An 18,145-nucleotide genomic window follows, 5' to 3' on the forward strand; every position below is an offset into this window, starting at 1 on the left:
TAAATGAACCCAGAGAACATTATGCTTTGTGACACAAGCCGGACATTAAACGACACACATTGCTCCAATCCATGTGTATGACACATGCAGAAGAGCCGAACTTGGAGACAAAGGAGCAGATGCTAACCAGTGAAGGGACCCGGAGCTTGTGTTAAATGAATGTGCAGCTCTTCTTAAACAAGATGAAAGGCATCTACAGATTGGTTGCAAAAAAAAAAAAAAAAAAAAAAAGAAGAAGAAGTGAACGTATTTTAACACCACTAAACTGTACGTTCAAAAAATGAATAGGATGTTCAACTTTATGCTTAAGCAGTGATGGAAAGGTTCTGGAAATAGGCTGTGGTGACAGCTATGCTACGTGAAGGCATTAATGCCATTGAATTGCATGCTCAGGATGGTTAGCTGGCAAAGTTATTGTATAGTGTACCATAGTTTAAAAGAAATGGCTGATTAAAGGCAAAAACAAAGAACTGAGCTGTTACAATCAACACATTTCCTGCCACAGCTTTTGCCTTTAGTAACCCTGCCTGTGTGTAGGCAGGGAGGATGGTCATGTTTCCTAACACAGCCCATTCCTCAATCTACCACTGTCTACAAGTCAAGTTTACAGCCATAAATGTGACGTGAGCCCCAGTGTGGAGGCTTTGGATTCTCATTCCACTTGAGGTTTTTTTTTTTTTTTTTTTCAAGAAACCAGTGATCGTTGGACTTTCTTCTGGATCTGAAAACTAACCTGATCATTATTCATTCAACAAACATTTATTGAGCACTAACACTCAAGGGAGCACTGAACTGAGCTCACAAGAAGTCAGGATGATCCCTGAATATAGATAGGGCTTTGCCTGCAACTGGGAGAGACAACCCTGTTGGTAAAATAAGGGTATTAGGATGTGTCACAGGCTGGGAGACAAGCCAAGCTATTTCGGTCCAAAGAAGTTGACACATATTCTAGTCTCAGTTTTCCTCAGTGTTAAGTGTGTAGGTTCACTACGTCTTCTATTACTCACTGGGCACATGAATTGCTACCCAAACAATTAAAGGCAGTGAACTATATCACACAAGCACATACCAACAAAAAGGGGCCATTTGAAATAAATAGAACAACATTTCACATGAACCCCAAGGTCAATCTAATGGTTGCTCTCTAGGAAATTGACTCTTTCATATTGGCAAAATGAATCCACACTGCTTTTCCATACCCTGACAACAATTTATGAATTTCCATAACTCTCTCTGGGTCAAGTGCTCAGCACCCAGGGAGCCCAGATCATTACCAGGACACACAGCAAAGTTACCACAGGTCAAGAATGTACCTGAGCATCCGAATTGAATTCTCCAAAACTGAAGAGCCTGGACCTCAGCTCCAGCTCCGCAGCCTTCTCCTCCTCACGTTCACAGTTCAACTTAAGCATCTGCTTGTGCTCCAGCAGGAATGAGATGTTGCTGTTTCTGTTGCAAAGGAAGAAGGGGACCCTTGTCTGTAACTCAAGGCTGAGGGACTCAACCCTTCTGCTGGACACAGGTCAGCACCTGGCACCCAGCAGCCACATAGGGAGTGCATATGATAACATAGCTGAAGAACATGCAACTCGAGGGTGTGTTAGAGGTGGGGCGGAGAGAGAGGGAGGGAGAGGGGGGAAGGTGAGAAAAAGGGAGAGAGGGGAGTAGAGAGGGAGGGAAAGAAAGTAAGAGAGAAAGAGGAGGGTGTGAGAAAAAGAGGAAGGGGTGGGAGAGAGGGAGAGAGAAGAGGAGCTAGGAGAGATAATGGGTGCATGTGAGTGGGGCCTGTCCTCACCATGCAAGTGCACAGGTCAAAAGAACAACCTCAGGTACCAATCCTCATTTTCCACCTTGTCTGAGAAAGGCCTTCCTGTTTTTCCTTCTTCTAAAATTGTGTGTGTGTGTGTGTGTGTGTGTGTGTGTGTGTGTGTGTGTGTTGTGGTTGGAGTGGTGGATGCTTTGGCCTATGTGGAAGTCACAAACAGCTTGGAAGACTTGGCTCTCTCTGGTACTGTGTTGATTCCATGAATTGAACTCTATCTTGGCAGCCAACCAGCCACTTTACCCATTGAAGCATCTCAGTGGCCTGGGATCTGTTTCGGCAAATGCTAGACTGTCTGGCCCATGGCCTTCTGGGCAGTCTCTTGTCTCTTCCTACTATTGTAGGAGCATTGGGCTTACAGGTGCGCACTACTGCGACTGGCTTTTGTGTAGGTTCCAGGATTCAAATTCAAGTTTTCGTGCTTGGTCAACAATTGTTTTATCCCCAGAGGCATCCCTCAAGCCTGCAGTCACATCACTGTGAGGCAAATAAAAGCTTACAGACAAGTGTTAATTTCCATCAGAACACATCTTCTTCCCTTTCTCTGGTATTGTGGTTCACCTCAAGACTCCAAACAGAAAGCCAGCAGTGTGTAGCCCTCGGAACCCCAAGCTGTGTGGCTATAGTGTATGAGTCCTCATATGTGGCTGATCACCACAATATCCTTGGTTCAGGAAAAATGGATATGCCTGCCTTGCTTGCCTTCAGGTACTCATTGAAAAGAAAAAAATCCTCCAGAGAAAGATTCGGACATAGATCCTTTCCCTTCTAAGGTGCCCATCCTTGTCTGGAGGATCACGGCTGGGCCACCACTCACTCAGGCTGGATGAAGAAACTAGGAAGCACTGGTTGTGTGTCAGGTCCTTGCCTTCTGAACTAATTAATTGGTTCTGAAGTTTAAATGTTGTTTAACCTAATTGCTTGAGAAGATTGCCATCTTCTGACCCAGACAACTGTTCCAAACAAGCCTACACATTTTGTAAACAGATGGATACAAAGCTTCATTCTTTATAATTGAAAGCTCTTCTTAAAACTGTAATCTTGGGCAGAGGTGGCCTGTGACTTCGGTCTCCTCTGGACTGGGCCTGCTATGCTGATAGGTACATTATAGAACGATACAGCACTTTAAATCACAGAGAGTCACTTTGCTAAGATTCACACCCACAGAAAATGGATTCATGACCCCCTCAATCTAGGTAGTGACAGGTAGCCCAGCGACAGCTATCCTGGAGCCAATGAAGGCAAAGGGCGCCATTTCAACCCTTCCAGCTAGGAAGATGCTTCAAAGAGGGAGAGGAGGCGGGAGGAAAGTTAAACTCAAACCAGCCTCTACAGATGTCAGTTCTTCCTTTGTACCCATCATGTACATCAGTATTAATTAAATCCCCGCCTACACCAGGAGAAGAGCCATCATGAGTGGTTGGATACAGTCTCTGGTTAGTAACTGTTGAAGAGGAGGAACCCACTCACATCTTATCCTGTATATATTTCTCTCTTTTGTTGACGTCTTCAAGATTCTCATCCACATCCTGGGAATACTGGACCAAGGTGAGATTCTGCTCTTCCATCTCCGTGAGGACCTGCAGTAACTCCTCTGGCTCCTTGAAATAAATCTCTGGCATCTAATCAATCAACAGTGAGGAGAAGTGTCTCACAGATATGCTCCTGTGACTTGTCTAGACAGTACGGGGAGGGAGCTGTCACTCATTAGATCTCCACCCATGTGGTAAGCTACTTGAGAAAAATCAACTTTTAAGGAGGGACTATTTGTTTTTGCTCTGGAATTAGAGTAGATTTATACCAGCAGAGTTCACTGTGTCAGGATCACATGATAATGGCCACTTCACTATAACCAAGAGGTAAAGAGGGAAGACACCAGGAGTCCTCTTCCCTTTTAAGAGCACACCCCTAGTGACCTAACTTCCTTCCGCTAGGCCCCATCCTCAAAGACATCACCTCTCTGCAGATGTCACGAGGTCTGCAGTGGTGACCCCCACCCTCACCCAGCAATAGCTGGGGACCACACTTGCAACACAGATGTTTTGGGAAATGTCCTAAATCCACACAACAGTTTGGAGTACAAGGGAGGCAGAATTGTAAAGGAACCATGTTCCCAGGGTGAGATGGTAAATGGAGAGAGATGATTTGGGGTATGGGGAAAGATGATGGATATTAAAGAGGAAAAGAGGTGAGGGAGAAGGGAGAAAGGCTTTATTAGAAGAGAAGTGGAGGGCAGGAAGGAGGGGGGAGATGAGAGGAAAAGATAAGAGACTGGTGGGGGGTCATTTCCTCTCACAGCTAATTATTTGATACATCTTGGCTTTTTAAGAATATGTATTACCTTAAGTAAGCATTTTCAAAGATGAAATGCGTGTGTTCATTATTATTATTTATAGCAACCATGACGCATGCAACAAAATATTCATAGATAAGTGTATAAAGGAAGTGCAATACACATACAATGGAATATTATTCAGTCAAAGAGACATTCTATTCTACAGTACATTTGTGTAGTTCTGCACATGTGTGCGAAGCTATGTGTAGACATGCCAGTGTTGGGGATTGTAGAACTTTGATCGTGGTTTCTCAAACACTGGCCATCCTTTTTTCTCTTTCTTTTTCCTCCCTATTTCTTCTCTCTCTCTCTCTCTCTCTCTCTCTCTCTCTCTCTCTCTCTCTCTCTCTCTCTCTCTCTCTTCCCCTCTCCCTCCCCATGCCCCCCCCCCTCTGGGCAGAATCTTTGGCAGGCCTGACACTCACCAAGTAGGACCTTCTGACTGTCCAGCAACCCCCAGGGATCTGCCTGTCTCTGCTTCCCAGGGGTTAGGATTAAAAGCATTGTAGCACTGTGCCTGACTTTTTTTTTTTTTTTTTTAATAATGGGTTCTGAGTCTGGAAATTGGGTCCTTATACCTAAGTAAGCAAGGTGTCTTACTTAGGGCTTTATTTCTGTGAAGAGACAACGTGATCATGGCAACTCTTTTAAGGCAAACATTTAATTGGGGCTGGCTTACAGTTCCAGGGGTTCAGTCAATTATCATCATGGCAGAAGCATGGCAGTGTGCAGGCAGACATGGTGCTGGAGAAGGAGCTGAGAGTTCTACATCGTGATCCGCAGGCATCAGAAAAAGACTGAGGCACACTGGCCAGTTTATAAGACCTCAAAGCCCACCCACATTAATACACTTTCTCCAGTAAGACAACTCTTACTCCAACAAGGACACACCTCCTAATAGTGTCACTTCTTATGGGCCAAGCATTCAAGCAAGTCTATGGGAACCATTCTTATTCACACTACCAGACAAGGCAAGTCCTGGATTCATTTGCCCACTTCCCAGCCCCATTGTGGTATAATCTAAATGAGCTTTGAGAACTATTATCATAAGTGAAAGAGCTCCGTCACACACACACACACACACACACACATACACACACACACACACATAAAAGACCAGTAGTGCACAAGATGCTTATTTAAATATTTAAATATGTATTTAAATAGCCAGTCTCTTAGATGGTTGCCAGGGGCTGGATATTGGAGGAGGGGTATTAGATGGGTCCAGTGCTTCAGGTTTGCAAGATGCTATACAACAGGGTGTGCATGGTCAACAATGCTGTCCTGCACACCGAAAATGTGAAGCTGGACAACCATGTGTTTGAACACAGGTTTAAAAGCAGGGTGACCCGGATAAGAAATGTCCCATGTAATAATGGGTGGAGCTTGGTGGGGCTGTTTTGTTTCTCTTTAAAATCACTTCCAATCCTCTGTGAGTGCCACCATCAGTATTGCAGCTGTAATGGGGTGTTCTGTGAGAGGAATATTTGTGATTCTGCTACCCAATAAGGTGAAAATAAATCCTGGACTAGCTCAGAGGTTGGAGCACTTCTGTGCAAGGTTGAGGATCAGAGTGTGAGGGACACATGGAAAGGCTGTGAGTGTGGCAGCTGGCCCCCAAATCCCCCGACCCTGCACCACCCCAGTGGTTTTAGGAGCTAGAGATTCCCGGGGTTAATCTGGCTAAGTAGCCACAATCAGTGAGCTCTAGGTTCAGTGAAGCCCTGTTTCTGGAAATAAAATGTCATGCAATTTCAGGATACACCCAGTGGCAACTTTGCCCTGGACATGTACAGGAACACGTGTTCACATGCATGCAAACGTAAACACGCCACACACAAATAACAATCTAAGACTAACACTTTTTGTAGACTGGTTGTAGAGTATGTATCTTCTCCAAATCCTTTTCTTTCTTTCTTTTTTTTTTTTTTTTTTTTTTTTTTTTTTTTTTTGTGTGTGTGTTGTTTTGTTTTTGTTTTGAGACAGAGCTCACCAAGTCCCTCAGACCGGTTTAGAACTCACTGTGTAACCCATGCTGGCCTTGAACTTTGTTTTTGCTATTGCTGTTTCTGATTTGGTTTTGTTTTATTGAGTCAGGAGTCTCTTGTCGGCTATGCTGGCCTCCCACTTGCTAAATATCTGAAGATGATCTGGGCCCTCAGGCCTCCTGCCTCTGCCTCCCTGGGGCTAGGACCACTGGCCTGCTTTGCCATATCTAGCTTCTTGGCCTGAAATCTGTGGTTCTCCTGCCTCGCTGACATATTATCTTCTTATATGTTTGTTTTTTTTTTATAGATGGCCCAATGGTATTGGTAATAGACAGGATTTAAGAACAGTATCAAATCATATTTTCTTCTGGAAAATGTGTGATGTATTTGGAGGGGATGCTGCAGAAGAAATGAATGAATACGCACACCACATACAGGTAGAATCAAGAAACAGTCTGGTTACCAGATCAAACTCCACTATCTCGTCCTCTATGAAGTACTCCAAACTGTCCTCCGAGGCGATGCTTTCAGGCCGACTGCAAAAGAAAAGGAGTAAAAGAAAATCATTTCTGAGTACTTTTCTGCTGACCTGTTTCTCTTTTTTTCCTAAACCGACTTTGAACCGTAACTATCACAAAGTTCTTTTATTTTACTTCTGTGATGAATGCTTTGTCTGCATGCATGTCAATACACCTACCATGTGCATTCCTGATGTTCATGGAAGCCAGAAGAGGAAGTCAGATCCCCTGAGTTTGGGCCAACATGTGGATGCTGGGGGTCGAACCTACGTCTTCTGCAAGGGCAGCCAGTGCTCTAACCACTGAGGGATGTTACCAGACCCTATTACAAAGTTCACCATGCATGTAGGCCAAACACCCAGATACATAAAATGTTCTTTTCAAGTTAAACAAATATACTTACAGTGGCTTTATTCATTATAACCCCAAACCAGAAACCAGGGGGACAGTAGTAGGTGAACAGTTTGAGGATACAATGTTCAGACCACAGAGTACCGCTCAACAAGAGAACCAACTGCTCTCGGTCTCACATGGTTGGATCTCTTGGGAATTATTATGAAAACCAAAAGATTACATACTGCATTATTCTATTTCTATTGCATTCTTAAAATGACAAAACTAGAGAGATGAACAGAGTAGGGGCTGCCAGGGAAAGAGGGAAGTGGACATGGCCGTAAAGGGACATGAAGAACCCAGTGGTGGTGGCATTTTGCACTTGATTGGGCCAAGGTGGATATCCTGGCTGAGGCATTGTACTACGGTTTGGGATCCCTGTGGCAGGATATAGCAGTCTTAGCTCAGAACCCTTCATGCCTGGCCCAGACAGTCACATATCTTCTCAAAGCACCTCTGGGTAGCTAGGATTGACTGTGAACACTTTATAAAATAATTCGTCAAGTTAGGGAATAAGCAGAACAGTGAGTAAAAATGTTTTATGGTCCTACAATAGGTAAAGGAGGGGTGAATCTGAAGGTGCACATGCTATGGGAATATCGAGAAGAGGAAACCCAGGGGGCTTGGGACCCGCTGGTTCCAGTGACTGGGGGCAGTGGATCCTCATAAAGAGAGCAGAATTCTGAGACATCTCGAGTGCACAGACTTGAGCCACCGTGTGCTGCACTGTGTGTGACAACAGGCTTGGAGATGAGGCCTCTATGTTGACAGAAAGCTTACAGAAACCGTATTTTCTAAAAAGCCATTCACAGTTTCCGTCAGGACTCATTAAGTTTGTGTCGTACGTGAGCACAGACGACTTCCTAGAGTCTTGGCCGAAAGTAGATTTCCGGTGTCTTCCTCCTGCTCAGAATGTCCGGGTGAGGTCCATGTGATGTGTGACAGGAGAGGAAAAGGAGAACACTATTAGAAGCGAGCCCCTGTGGCTCAATGTAAGCCACTGAGCAATGTTACCAGACCCTATTACAATTTTATTATCAAACAAGAGGTCGTACAGAAAGCAGGGCTCTTTCATCCCACTGAGATTGGACGCCAAGAGTAGGTGTCCAGCTGAAAACACATTAGTGGAGTGGGGCGTGACTCCTGAGATGCACACGTGATGGGCAAAGATGGGGTGCAAGCCATGGTTCTGGTTTTCCCGTATCGGCAAAATCTATTTCTAATCACAGGGTTTTAAAGAACTAAAGAAGAAAAGAGAGGTAATGGCCGCTGCTTAACGGTACATGGAGAGGCCTGCCTTCCAGCTGGGGGACTTTTGTCCTTAATGTCCCTGTTCCTGAGTGTTCATCACAATCAGGTCCAACCCTCACCTGACGCTAACCACTGGGCTGAAGCTGGCCCTGAGAGTCTATCCACCCGCCCAGGTCAGACCAACACCTTTATGGCTCCCTGCCATCTGTTCTAGTCTACTTTGAATCCACACCCTTGGCACCTTCTACCTAGTAGGCTCCTCTGCATTCTTCAAAACCCTGCCTCTGTGATTCCTGTAAATGCATCAGGTAGAGATCAAGTCCTGGGCCTTTCCCAAAGAGCCCTCCCTGCCTGCCCCTATTCTAATGCTTCCCTCGCTGTCTTGTACAATGCTGGGGTGCAGAACTGTCTTCCAGTTGTCTTTGTGTACCCCAAGTCTTCAAGGGTGCCTCAAATACATTGCATGCCTTTAGTAGATATGAATTGAACAAAGGGAAGACTGAGGGAAGGGGAGAAAAGGATGGAGCAAATCATACAAGACTGTCTTCGCTTTGAGGATGGGCGCACACTGCTGAAACCATTCATGACAGCTGCTGTTTAAATCTAGTACGGCTTATACTCAGCATTTCAGAGAACACTACTGATAGCCACCTCTTCTTCCTTCATCTCTACCTGCTGCCACAGATGTCCCAGTGGGCAAAGTAACGTGTGCTGTGCAGGCTCCAACTGAATGACTCTTAAGTGTAAAAATTAAAACCATCTACTTTTAATTTGATGGCTGAATGGCTAGGCAAGAGGCTCATACATCATGGTCACTTCTGGGCAAACTATGAAATGTTTCCCCCAATCCCAAAATATGCCTGCTGCTTAGTGTCGAGATGAAGGCAAGGGGTCCCAAGAATCAGCCTGTATTGGGGGAATCACGAACTCCGAGGACCACTGGGTGGTGCCAGACACAGGAGGGAAGGTGGTCTAATGGAAACTGGGATCACCTAACGGGGCAGACTGTCCCACAAGAATTGTCCTTAAAGCCAGGGCTTCAAGTCCTGTGGAAAGACTGTCCCCACAGGAAACATCCTTAAGGCCAGCACTTCGAGTCCAGCAGTGTTTTTCTTAAGAGAAGATGGATTCAGATATTTTCATGGCATCTGATGGTTTTTGGGTGTTGATTTCCAACTCAAACAATGTGAAAACACCGGGGCCCAATCCCTGGTCTGCCATGAGGGTGGAGAATCTAACGGTTGACTTTGGGAGGCTCTGGTCAGTTCAGTCACAGGCCTCAGCCCTCACCTTGGCTTCCTTTCTTTGAACTGCGATCTTCTGAAAACGATACCTTGTCCGAGTCCGTGCTGGTATCTCTTTTCCCAGCGTTTATCGAGAACTCTAAACACGGAAAATGAAGAGGAGAGAAAGAGTGAGTGTTTGTGGGAGAAGGGGGGGCATGTCAAGGGGATACGTGTCTGAGATTAGAGATTTGCCTCTGCGTGAAGGCAGAGTCCCTGTCAAAGCTTCCCAGGATGGAGACGTGGAACGGAGCCCCTGTAACCTGCAGTGTTAACTCTGCCACAGTGAAGACTGCTCTCGGACACAGGGAGAAGAGATGAGAAAAGACCATTTATGACCAAGATTTCCATTTCCAACATTCCCCCATCGTAGTTCTGAAACCCTGCTGTAGCGATTGGTACTCGTCGGAGAGCCTGCCGGGGCCTGAGCATCCTCATTTAGATGAGTTTAGGAAAACCTGAAACTCTATTATGAAAACACGTCTCGGCTTTAGTTCCTTTTTCTCTCTTGCTCAACATTGTTTAATGCACTTTGGTTAAGTGCCATCACTGATGTCCCTGACAACCAGTTCCCTGTAGGACAAGTTCTCCCTGATTTTTAGTGGGCCAGTATCTGTAGTGTGAATGCTTAGATCAGCGGGGCTCCCTCTAGACTCCCTGTCCTTGTATGGAATCCTGGAAATGCTTCAGAGGCAGTAGCTGAGAATCTTGGCCCTCACCTAATTGTCCTGCGTGCTCCCAGAGGTTAACTGTTATGTGCTTGGCAACCGATGTCTACCTGATATTTCAGAATTTTCTTCAAGGAGGAAGTGAGCCCGGGCCTCCAGTGTTGCTGGGAATAAAATCTTCCGTTTTGATGTGGCTCCACTTGGATCATATATGAAATGTTTTAATAGGCTCTATCTCCGCTCTATAACGAACACACCAACGCCAACACAGCACTGTTCCAATCATTGAGACTATGTGCTTAAATATTTAACCATATAACTGCATATAAAAGTATAATATATTTAAATATATAATACTAAGTTCTATTAGTGGCCCACCTCATTACCTTCCTAAGCTAAAAGCATTTATTTTCCTGTTGGCCTCGGTGATGATGGTACAATGTCTTCTCTGCTCTGGTACTCAACTCCCTAAAAACCCCTTGGTTACAGGATTTTTATTATAATTTTACCAAATACACTTATTTCAAGAAAATTGTTGGGCTGGAGAGATGGCTCAGAGATTAGAGGCACTGACTGCTCTTCCAGAGGTCCTGAGTTCAATTCCCAGTAACCACATGGTGGCTCACAACCATCTCTAATAGGATCTGATGCCCTCTTCTGGTGTGTCTGAAGACAGCTACAGTGTACTCATATACATAAAATAAATATATTCTTAATACCCTCCTTTTAAAAAAAAAGAAAAATGTTAACTTTACAGTATCAATTCTTATGTTCTGCAAACACAACATATTTTTCTATTTGTCAAGCCCCCACGTCATACACATTGAAGTTGTTGTTTTCCTGGCTTCAAGGTATTTGTACAGTTCCAGTGAATAAATTTAGTTTATTAAGTTAGTATGTTAGGTTAACAAAGTATAATTGATTTTGTATCCATTGATCACACTATAGCATAATAATATAGCATGGAACCTTTAATAATAGTTTTGAGATGCTATTATGTCATCTATAAATAATGTAATTTTTATTTGTCAATATGTTCATTTTTATTGCTTATATCTGAAACTAAGCTGACTTTCCAAATTGATAACATATGATAACACAGTTAGGAATAGGACTGGAGAGATGGCTCAGTGGTTAAGAGCACTGGCCGTTCTTCCAGAGGACCTGGGGTTCAATTCCCAGCAACCACATGATGGCTCACAACTGTCTGTGACTCCAGTTCCAGGGGATCCGACCCCTCACATGGACAGACAAGCAGACAAAACGCCAATGCGCATACAAATCAAACACATTCTGACTATTGAAATATTGAGCAGGACATGCTAGGGGCATTGGCTTGACTTAAGACCCGTGACTTACTTTCCAAGATTTTTGGGAGAACGTGGCTACTTCTGGATGACTGGGCTCTTTTTTGAGACTGCTGCACTTGCCATTGTTTCGGGGACAACTTGAGCAGGAAAAATCCGTATTTCATGTACTCCTTGAGGAGGAACTCTGTTTTTGCTATTTCACTTCAAAAGAAACGAGGATTGTAATTACACGGCTACAAACGCCCTTTCTCCGTCGTTTGCTCGCACGGTGGCACACCTCACCAAACTTGCAAACACAAGCACAGAGTATACACACTTCTGAAAGATCGGACCAGAATACGCCCAGAGGCTGGCATTAGAGCAGAAGGACCCAGCAACAATGCTCCTATACCATGGTCTGCTGACAGACTTACTCGGCGGGTTCATTTCTGTCAGAACCCTTATATTCTATTAAGCTCTGGGCATATAAAGAACTCGGAAGGTGAAAAAGATGACAGTAGGTATGTGAGGTGAAGAAAGGGAGCGACTGTGTCACAGTGTGCAGGAAGCCCGCATGGCTGCAAGCTCAGTACAGCATTTAGACAGGTGTCCTTGGGGCTGGAGAGATGGATGGGAGGGTGAGAAAGCGTACCGCTCTCGCAGAGGACCCAAGCTTAACTCCATCAGTTGGCTCACAACCACCAGGGAGATACAAAGCCTCTAACCCGGCAGGCACTTGCGCCAGTGCGCATGCCCACAGACACACATCGTTACGTATAAATCTTGAAAAAACGGATGTTCTTGTTCCCTTCCTCTGGAAGACCTTAGACAGATGCCCGAGTTTTCACCAGCAATACCTAGAGACTCAAGCCAAATGCTTTTCCCGGCTTCGTGCTGGTTTATCCCAATCGCATTTCAAACAGACCCAGCAAAGCTGAAAACAGAACAGGAAGGCCCAAGCCTGTTGTCCTCAGTCAGAACCTCATTAAGTACCCTTACCACTGCCTTGTCACCTCAAGCGCTCAGCCTCAGTCCCTCCCATGAGAGCCTTCCCTCAGCCCAGTGCGAGTGGCCTTCGGGGGTCAGTGCACAGTTCCTCGGGTTCAGTGGTTGGGAGATGGCAGAAGCCTGTCATTCTACCACGAGGTGAAATGATTGCATGGCTTCCTTGGAAAGTCCAGAGAAAGCCGTTTCTCCTTCTCAAATGCTCTCCATTCTCAAGCTGCCACGCCGCAAAGGGAAGAAGAGTTTCCCCCTCAATGGCTCTACACAAGCGGGCGCTCCGTTATCGCCATCACCCTTCTAGAATGGTGAGGCACATAAGCAATGAGCAAGGTCCCTGTGTACGCTCCGTTATCGCCATCACCCTTCTAGAATGGTGAGGCACATAAGCAATGAGCAAGGTCCCTGTGTAGAGGTGTCGCCAAGTGGTCACTCAGCAGAGCCTAGTCTTTAATGCTGATACCACCTCCTCTACTCACACATGGAAGCAGACAGATAGGAGCAGCTAAAGCAATGGCTCCTACCCCTTGTCCTTTGAGGGTCATACATCAGAGATCCTGGATATCCAGTATTTACGTTACCATTCATAATAGTAGCGAAACTGCACAAGTAGCAATAAAATATGGCTGGGGGTTGCCACAACACGAGGGTTAAATTGCAGCGCTAGGAAGGTTGAAGGCCGATGCTCTAGACAGACCTGGTAGTGCACACCTGAAACCTTCCCAGCTAGTTGGGAAACTGAGGCAAGATGTTTAAGGTTTGCCTGAGCTACAGAGTGAGTTCTAACCCAGCCTGGGTAAAATAGCAAAGCACTATCTATAAATTAAAAGTAAGGCTGGAGGGGTGGCTCAGTGGTTTAGCGCACTGGCTGTTCTTCCAGAGGTCCCAAGTTCAATTCCCAGCAACCACATGGTGGCTCACAACCATCTGAAATGGGATCTGATGCCTGATCCTGGTGTTTCTGAAAATGGCATTTGTATACATAAAATAAATATTTTTTTTTTAATTAAAAGTAAAACATGCTGGAGGTGTCCCAAGAACTTCATAACAGTTGGAAGTAGGGGAGGAAGGTCTTGAAGTATCTTCAAACTTAGTCTTTGAAACAGAAAAAGCTACTATGGCCAGAATCTGTTTGAAACTTGTACTTTGGATTATGAACCTAGTGCCTCCCAGTGGTCACAAGTGCCTTTTATACACTGAAAATGATTCAACTGAGTTCCCTTGAACACAGAAGGAGCAGACAGGTTTGGAAAGGGGTCACTGATGTCATAATATGAACCCATCCCTGATCCTGTGAGTTTTCTCAGTAAAGATCTTAATTTTAACATCAATGTGAGATTCTGCTAGGGGGTTTGCGTACAAAACCCGCCAACGATGAATGTAAGGTGATCATCAAACACATCCCAGTTGAGATGCATAAATGTGGGGTGACAGGGGTCATAACAACGAATGAAAAGGAGGCACACAAGGGGAACAAAACCCTTTTCAACTCCTGACATGGTTTTGCTTTTTTTCCAATAACCTTCTCTGCTTCTGCAAGGGAGCCTTCCTAGGGAGATGCCTATGTTCCGATACCTAGGCAGGCACAGTTGATAGACAGGGTACCACCAGGCGGCTAGAGCTATTCCCACCAGCTTTGCTGGGCATTAGAGTCACAATGGGATGTGGGGATTGGCAGAGGAAAGACCCCCCTCACCTCTTTATTGCTTGAACTTCCATGCTTGCTTTCTTGAGCTCCGATGTCATTTGGAGTTTGTTTATTGTTTCTTGTGCTGCCCTAAAAAGGAACACAGATTGGCTAGTTCGTTTGTTTTCCCAAGAAACTAAAACAAGCAAGCAAAGACTCTGGGGGAAGGGTACCAGCAGAAAAGAGACACTGACATGCTAACATTCTTTTTTCTTTTTTTTATAGTATGGAATAGAGTTCATTTTGGGCATGGGGAGGGGAATTGAAGAAGTAGAGACAGAGAAAGGCAGAGGGGGGGGGAGTATAGGTCGGCCATGAACATGGGGGTGAGGGAATGGGGAGAGAAGGGACAGGAAGGGGAAGAGAGTAAGAGGAAGAAGTTAGAGTGACACTAACATTTTCATAGCATCTACAGATCTCTGGTCATTTTCTCGCAGGAACTCTTCAAAAGACAACGCATCATCTTGGAGCTTTTTCTCAGCTCTTTTGAGTTGGCTTTCTTTCCTGGCTATGAGTCTTTCAAACCTCTTGATTGTGTTTTTCTTGGTGGACACTGCGTACTGGGAGCATTAAAAACAAAAATGGGTCAAGAACGTTCCATGGCACGTTTCAAGGGAATCTCCATAGAGGGGACTGAGACCTGCAGCAAGGGATCATGGGTCGGAAGTAGTAAGAACACCCATAGAGGGGGGCCTGTATCTCACGAGGTTAATTAAGCCTTCTCCCACTAGCCTTCATGAAAAGCCTTTGTGTTCTTCTAAAATGTCTGCTCCCTACCAATCAATGCAACAAAACAAAACAGGTGCCCTTCACAGAATAGGTTCATCTGTTACCCATGACACATTCTGGTTTTCTGAACACAAGGAAACCAGGCTATCTGTAGCAACCAAGCCTTCCATCTTCTCCTCCAATAGAAATCAGTTTCAACACTGGATACAGGAATGGATTTCTCCAGGCTGGCCTGGGGGTGTGGGTTATTTAACCAAACCCAGAGAGATCTGCTTAGATCCTTAAATATGATTTTGACAACTATCTTTTTTTATTATAGCATATGAATTATGAGACCACATGAAGCTGCCTCTCTTGTGGGTGTGTATGTATACAGGGTAGCAGTTTTCTGCATGACCTCCTTTAAAGGCCCCAACTGCACACCCCATGCTAGACAATAAACACACATCAGCCCAGTGCCAGGAATGCACTACTCTTTTTGAGTTGTTGATCATGGAGTTCCACTGCCCTCTAAACATTATTGGCTATTGACATTGCTCTTGGTGAGCCTCCAACACTCGACCATAAGATCTTGTGTTGGCTAGCTTTTGTCAACTTGGAACAAGCTAGAGTCATCAGAGAGGAGGAAATCTCAACTGGGGAAAAAAAATGCCACCATAAGATTGGCTTGTGGGCAAGCCTGTGAGACACCTTTATTAATAATTGATGTATGTGGACCCAGATGACTATGGGCGGGGCCCAGCTGGCTGTGGGTGGTGCTAGATGGCTATGGGCGGTGCTAGCTGACTGTGGGAGGGCCCAGCTGACTGTGGGAGGGCCCAGCTGACTGTGGGCAGGGCCAGCTGACTGTGGGTGGTACAAGCTGACTGTGGGTAGGCCCAGATGACTGTGGGTGGTACCAGCTGACTGTGGGAGGGCCCAGCTGACTGTGGGCAGGGCCATCTGGCTGTGGGTGGGCTCAGTTGACTGTGGGTGGACCCTGATAACTGTGGGCTGGCCCATATAACTGTGGGCAGAGGCAGCTGATTGTGGCTGGGTCCAACTGACTTTGGGTGGTTCTACTCCTTGGGTAAGTGGTCCTCGATGGTATAAGAAAACGTGCTGAGTAAACCAAGGGGAGCAAGCCAGGAAGCAGCACTCCTCCATGACTTCTGCTTCAGTTCTTGTCTCCAGGTTCCTGCCTTGCTTGAGTTTCCAACCTAATTTCCCTCAGTGCACAGTGATAGACCCATATCTGGTAGTGTAAGATGACACAAAGCCCTTTCCTTTCTTGGGTCGTGGAATTTTCACAGCACTGGAAACCTAACGGAGGCTATGTATTGCTGAGGACACCACATATTGGGTCATGGATCATGGAGAAAGCATCATCCCTACCAGACAGTGCTAGGAATTCTCACACTACCCGCAGGGAGGTAATCATCACTTTCACTCAACTGTGAGCGCTGAGTTACAATAATGAATGGCCCAGCAAGATGCGTTCACCACTGCAAGAGTAGAAACCACTTACTGATTGGACCTAAGGCCTGCTTCACAGGGTAGAACCCATACCTAGCCCTGCTATTAGGGTCAAGAATTTGTATCTAGATAGGCCCTGAACCCTAGTGGAGAATCTACTACTGTAATTCTGCTAAGTGGACGTAGTGTTAGAGCGACTCTTGTCTTAGGGTTACTATTGCTGTGATGAAACATCATGACCCAAAGCAATTTGAGGAGGAGAAGGTTTATTCCACTCACAGTTCCATATAACAGTTCATCATCAAAAGCAGTGCAGGCAGGAACTCCAACAGTCTAGGAACCGAGAGTCAGAAGCTAATGCAGAAACCATGGGGAAAGGCTGCTTAGAGGCTCACTCAGCCTGCTTTCTTATAAAACCCAGGAGTACCAGCTCAAGGGTAGTCCCACCTACCACAGGCTGGGTCCTCTCACATCAATCACGAGTAAAGAAAATACCCCCACAGACTTGCCTACAGCCAGATTCTATGGAAGCATTTCTTTTTGAACGGATACTCCCTCCTCTCCGATGACTCCAGCTTATGTCAAGTTGATGTAAAGGCAGACAGGACAACTTCTAATGGCATATTGCTGCACCTACTGACAGCTCCTCGCAGTAGATCGTGATAAACACAGAGACTCACAATTGGCCAACAAACAGAGTAGGAGACTTAAATGGAACAGTGTGTATTAACATCAATTTCCGGGAGGCTCGGGAATCATTGGGGAAGAGCATCGTTGTAAGAGCCAGAGCTGTGAACGGTGTTAAGAAAACCGTGTTTTCCAGGACACAACAGAAAAATGCGCACATAAACAAATTCACAGCGATTGTGACACTTCACAAACTCAAAACAAAACAAAACACGGGCTTGGAGGATTGGAGGTGGGCGTGACATCGCACTGCTGCTGAGAGGGGGTCGGTCCGTATTCTTTCGCGGTGTGCCAAGTAGGTGGTGGACAGATGGGAGAGAAAAAAATTTTGTGAAGAGAGGCAGAACTGGAGATGTGAAGGTGGAGAAGAGCCTGGTGTGAGCAGCCTTCCCTGTCACCTGAGGCCACGGTCAAGTCCCGGCCCAGTGCTGCGAATGAGGGCCATGTCTGGGTCCATGGTCATGTAGCAGGAGGGGTCTGTGTAGAGTCTGTGGCTCATTTAACAGACTGGTTTGGGCATGGTTTGGGCTGTCTCCTGGGACCTTGATGATGTTCAAAGGCGGTGCAGAGTTGGCCCCGCCTCTCACTGGCTGTGACACTTCCTCCTGCCCCCTCCCCAGTCTGCCCTGAGGTACTAAGTGTGGGAGAGCTAGCCCCTCTCCTGGCCCGCCTGCTACAGCACTCAGAAGAGTGGGCCCTGCACCTCTCTAAGCAGAGCTGGTCCTAGCAGTGGGGGCACTGGTGAGCTGGCTGGGGGAGGGGATAGAGAGAGGGGAAAAGAGGGAGAGAGAGAGAGAGAGAGAGAGAGAGAGAGAGAGAGAGAGAGAGCGCAAGCTGAAGAGAGCATCTTAACGGTAAGGGTGTAGGAAAGCTGTGGGACTGACCGACTCAGCTACCACCCAGGCCAGATCTAATTAAAGGCTTTGAGTTGGCCCATCCCAACATCTCTATGAACTGCTGGAGCAAGTGAAAGGCTGCGTCCCCAGGCTCTCCATGACACACAGGATATCAGAGAGGAGTCCCAGTGAGGATCCAACA

General features: G+C 45.9%; 1 protein-coding gene across 1 annotated transcript in view; it reads right to left on the reverse strand.

The window, feature by feature from the left end:
- Positions 1-18,145, reverse strand: part of CCDC38 (coiled-coil domain containing 38) — a gene marked incomplete at both ends in the record, with an annotated part of 36,679 nt that overhangs the window by 6,867 nt on the left and 11,667 nt on the right. The window contains 8 exons of the mRNA XM_080935382.1: positions 1,314-1,449; positions 3,293-3,444; positions 6,609-6,681; positions 7,902-7,959; positions 9,598-9,690; positions 11,618-11,769; positions 14,246-14,326; positions 14,633-14,796. Coding sequence (XP_080791508.1) covers positions 1,314-1,449; positions 3,293-3,444; positions 6,609-6,681; positions 7,902-7,959; positions 9,598-9,690; positions 11,618-11,769; positions 14,246-14,326; positions 14,633-14,796 — 909 coding nt within the window. The remainder of the gene's footprint in view (positions 1-1,313; positions 1,450-3,292; positions 3,445-6,608; positions 6,682-7,901; positions 7,960-9,597; positions 9,691-11,617; positions 11,770-14,245; positions 14,327-14,632; positions 14,797-18,145) is intronic.

This window comes from Micromys minutus (assembly GCF_963924665.1).
Source record: "Micromys minutus genome assembly, chromosome: 22".
NCBI lineage: Eukaryota > Metazoa > Chordata > Mammalia > Rodentia > Muridae > Micromys > Micromys minutus.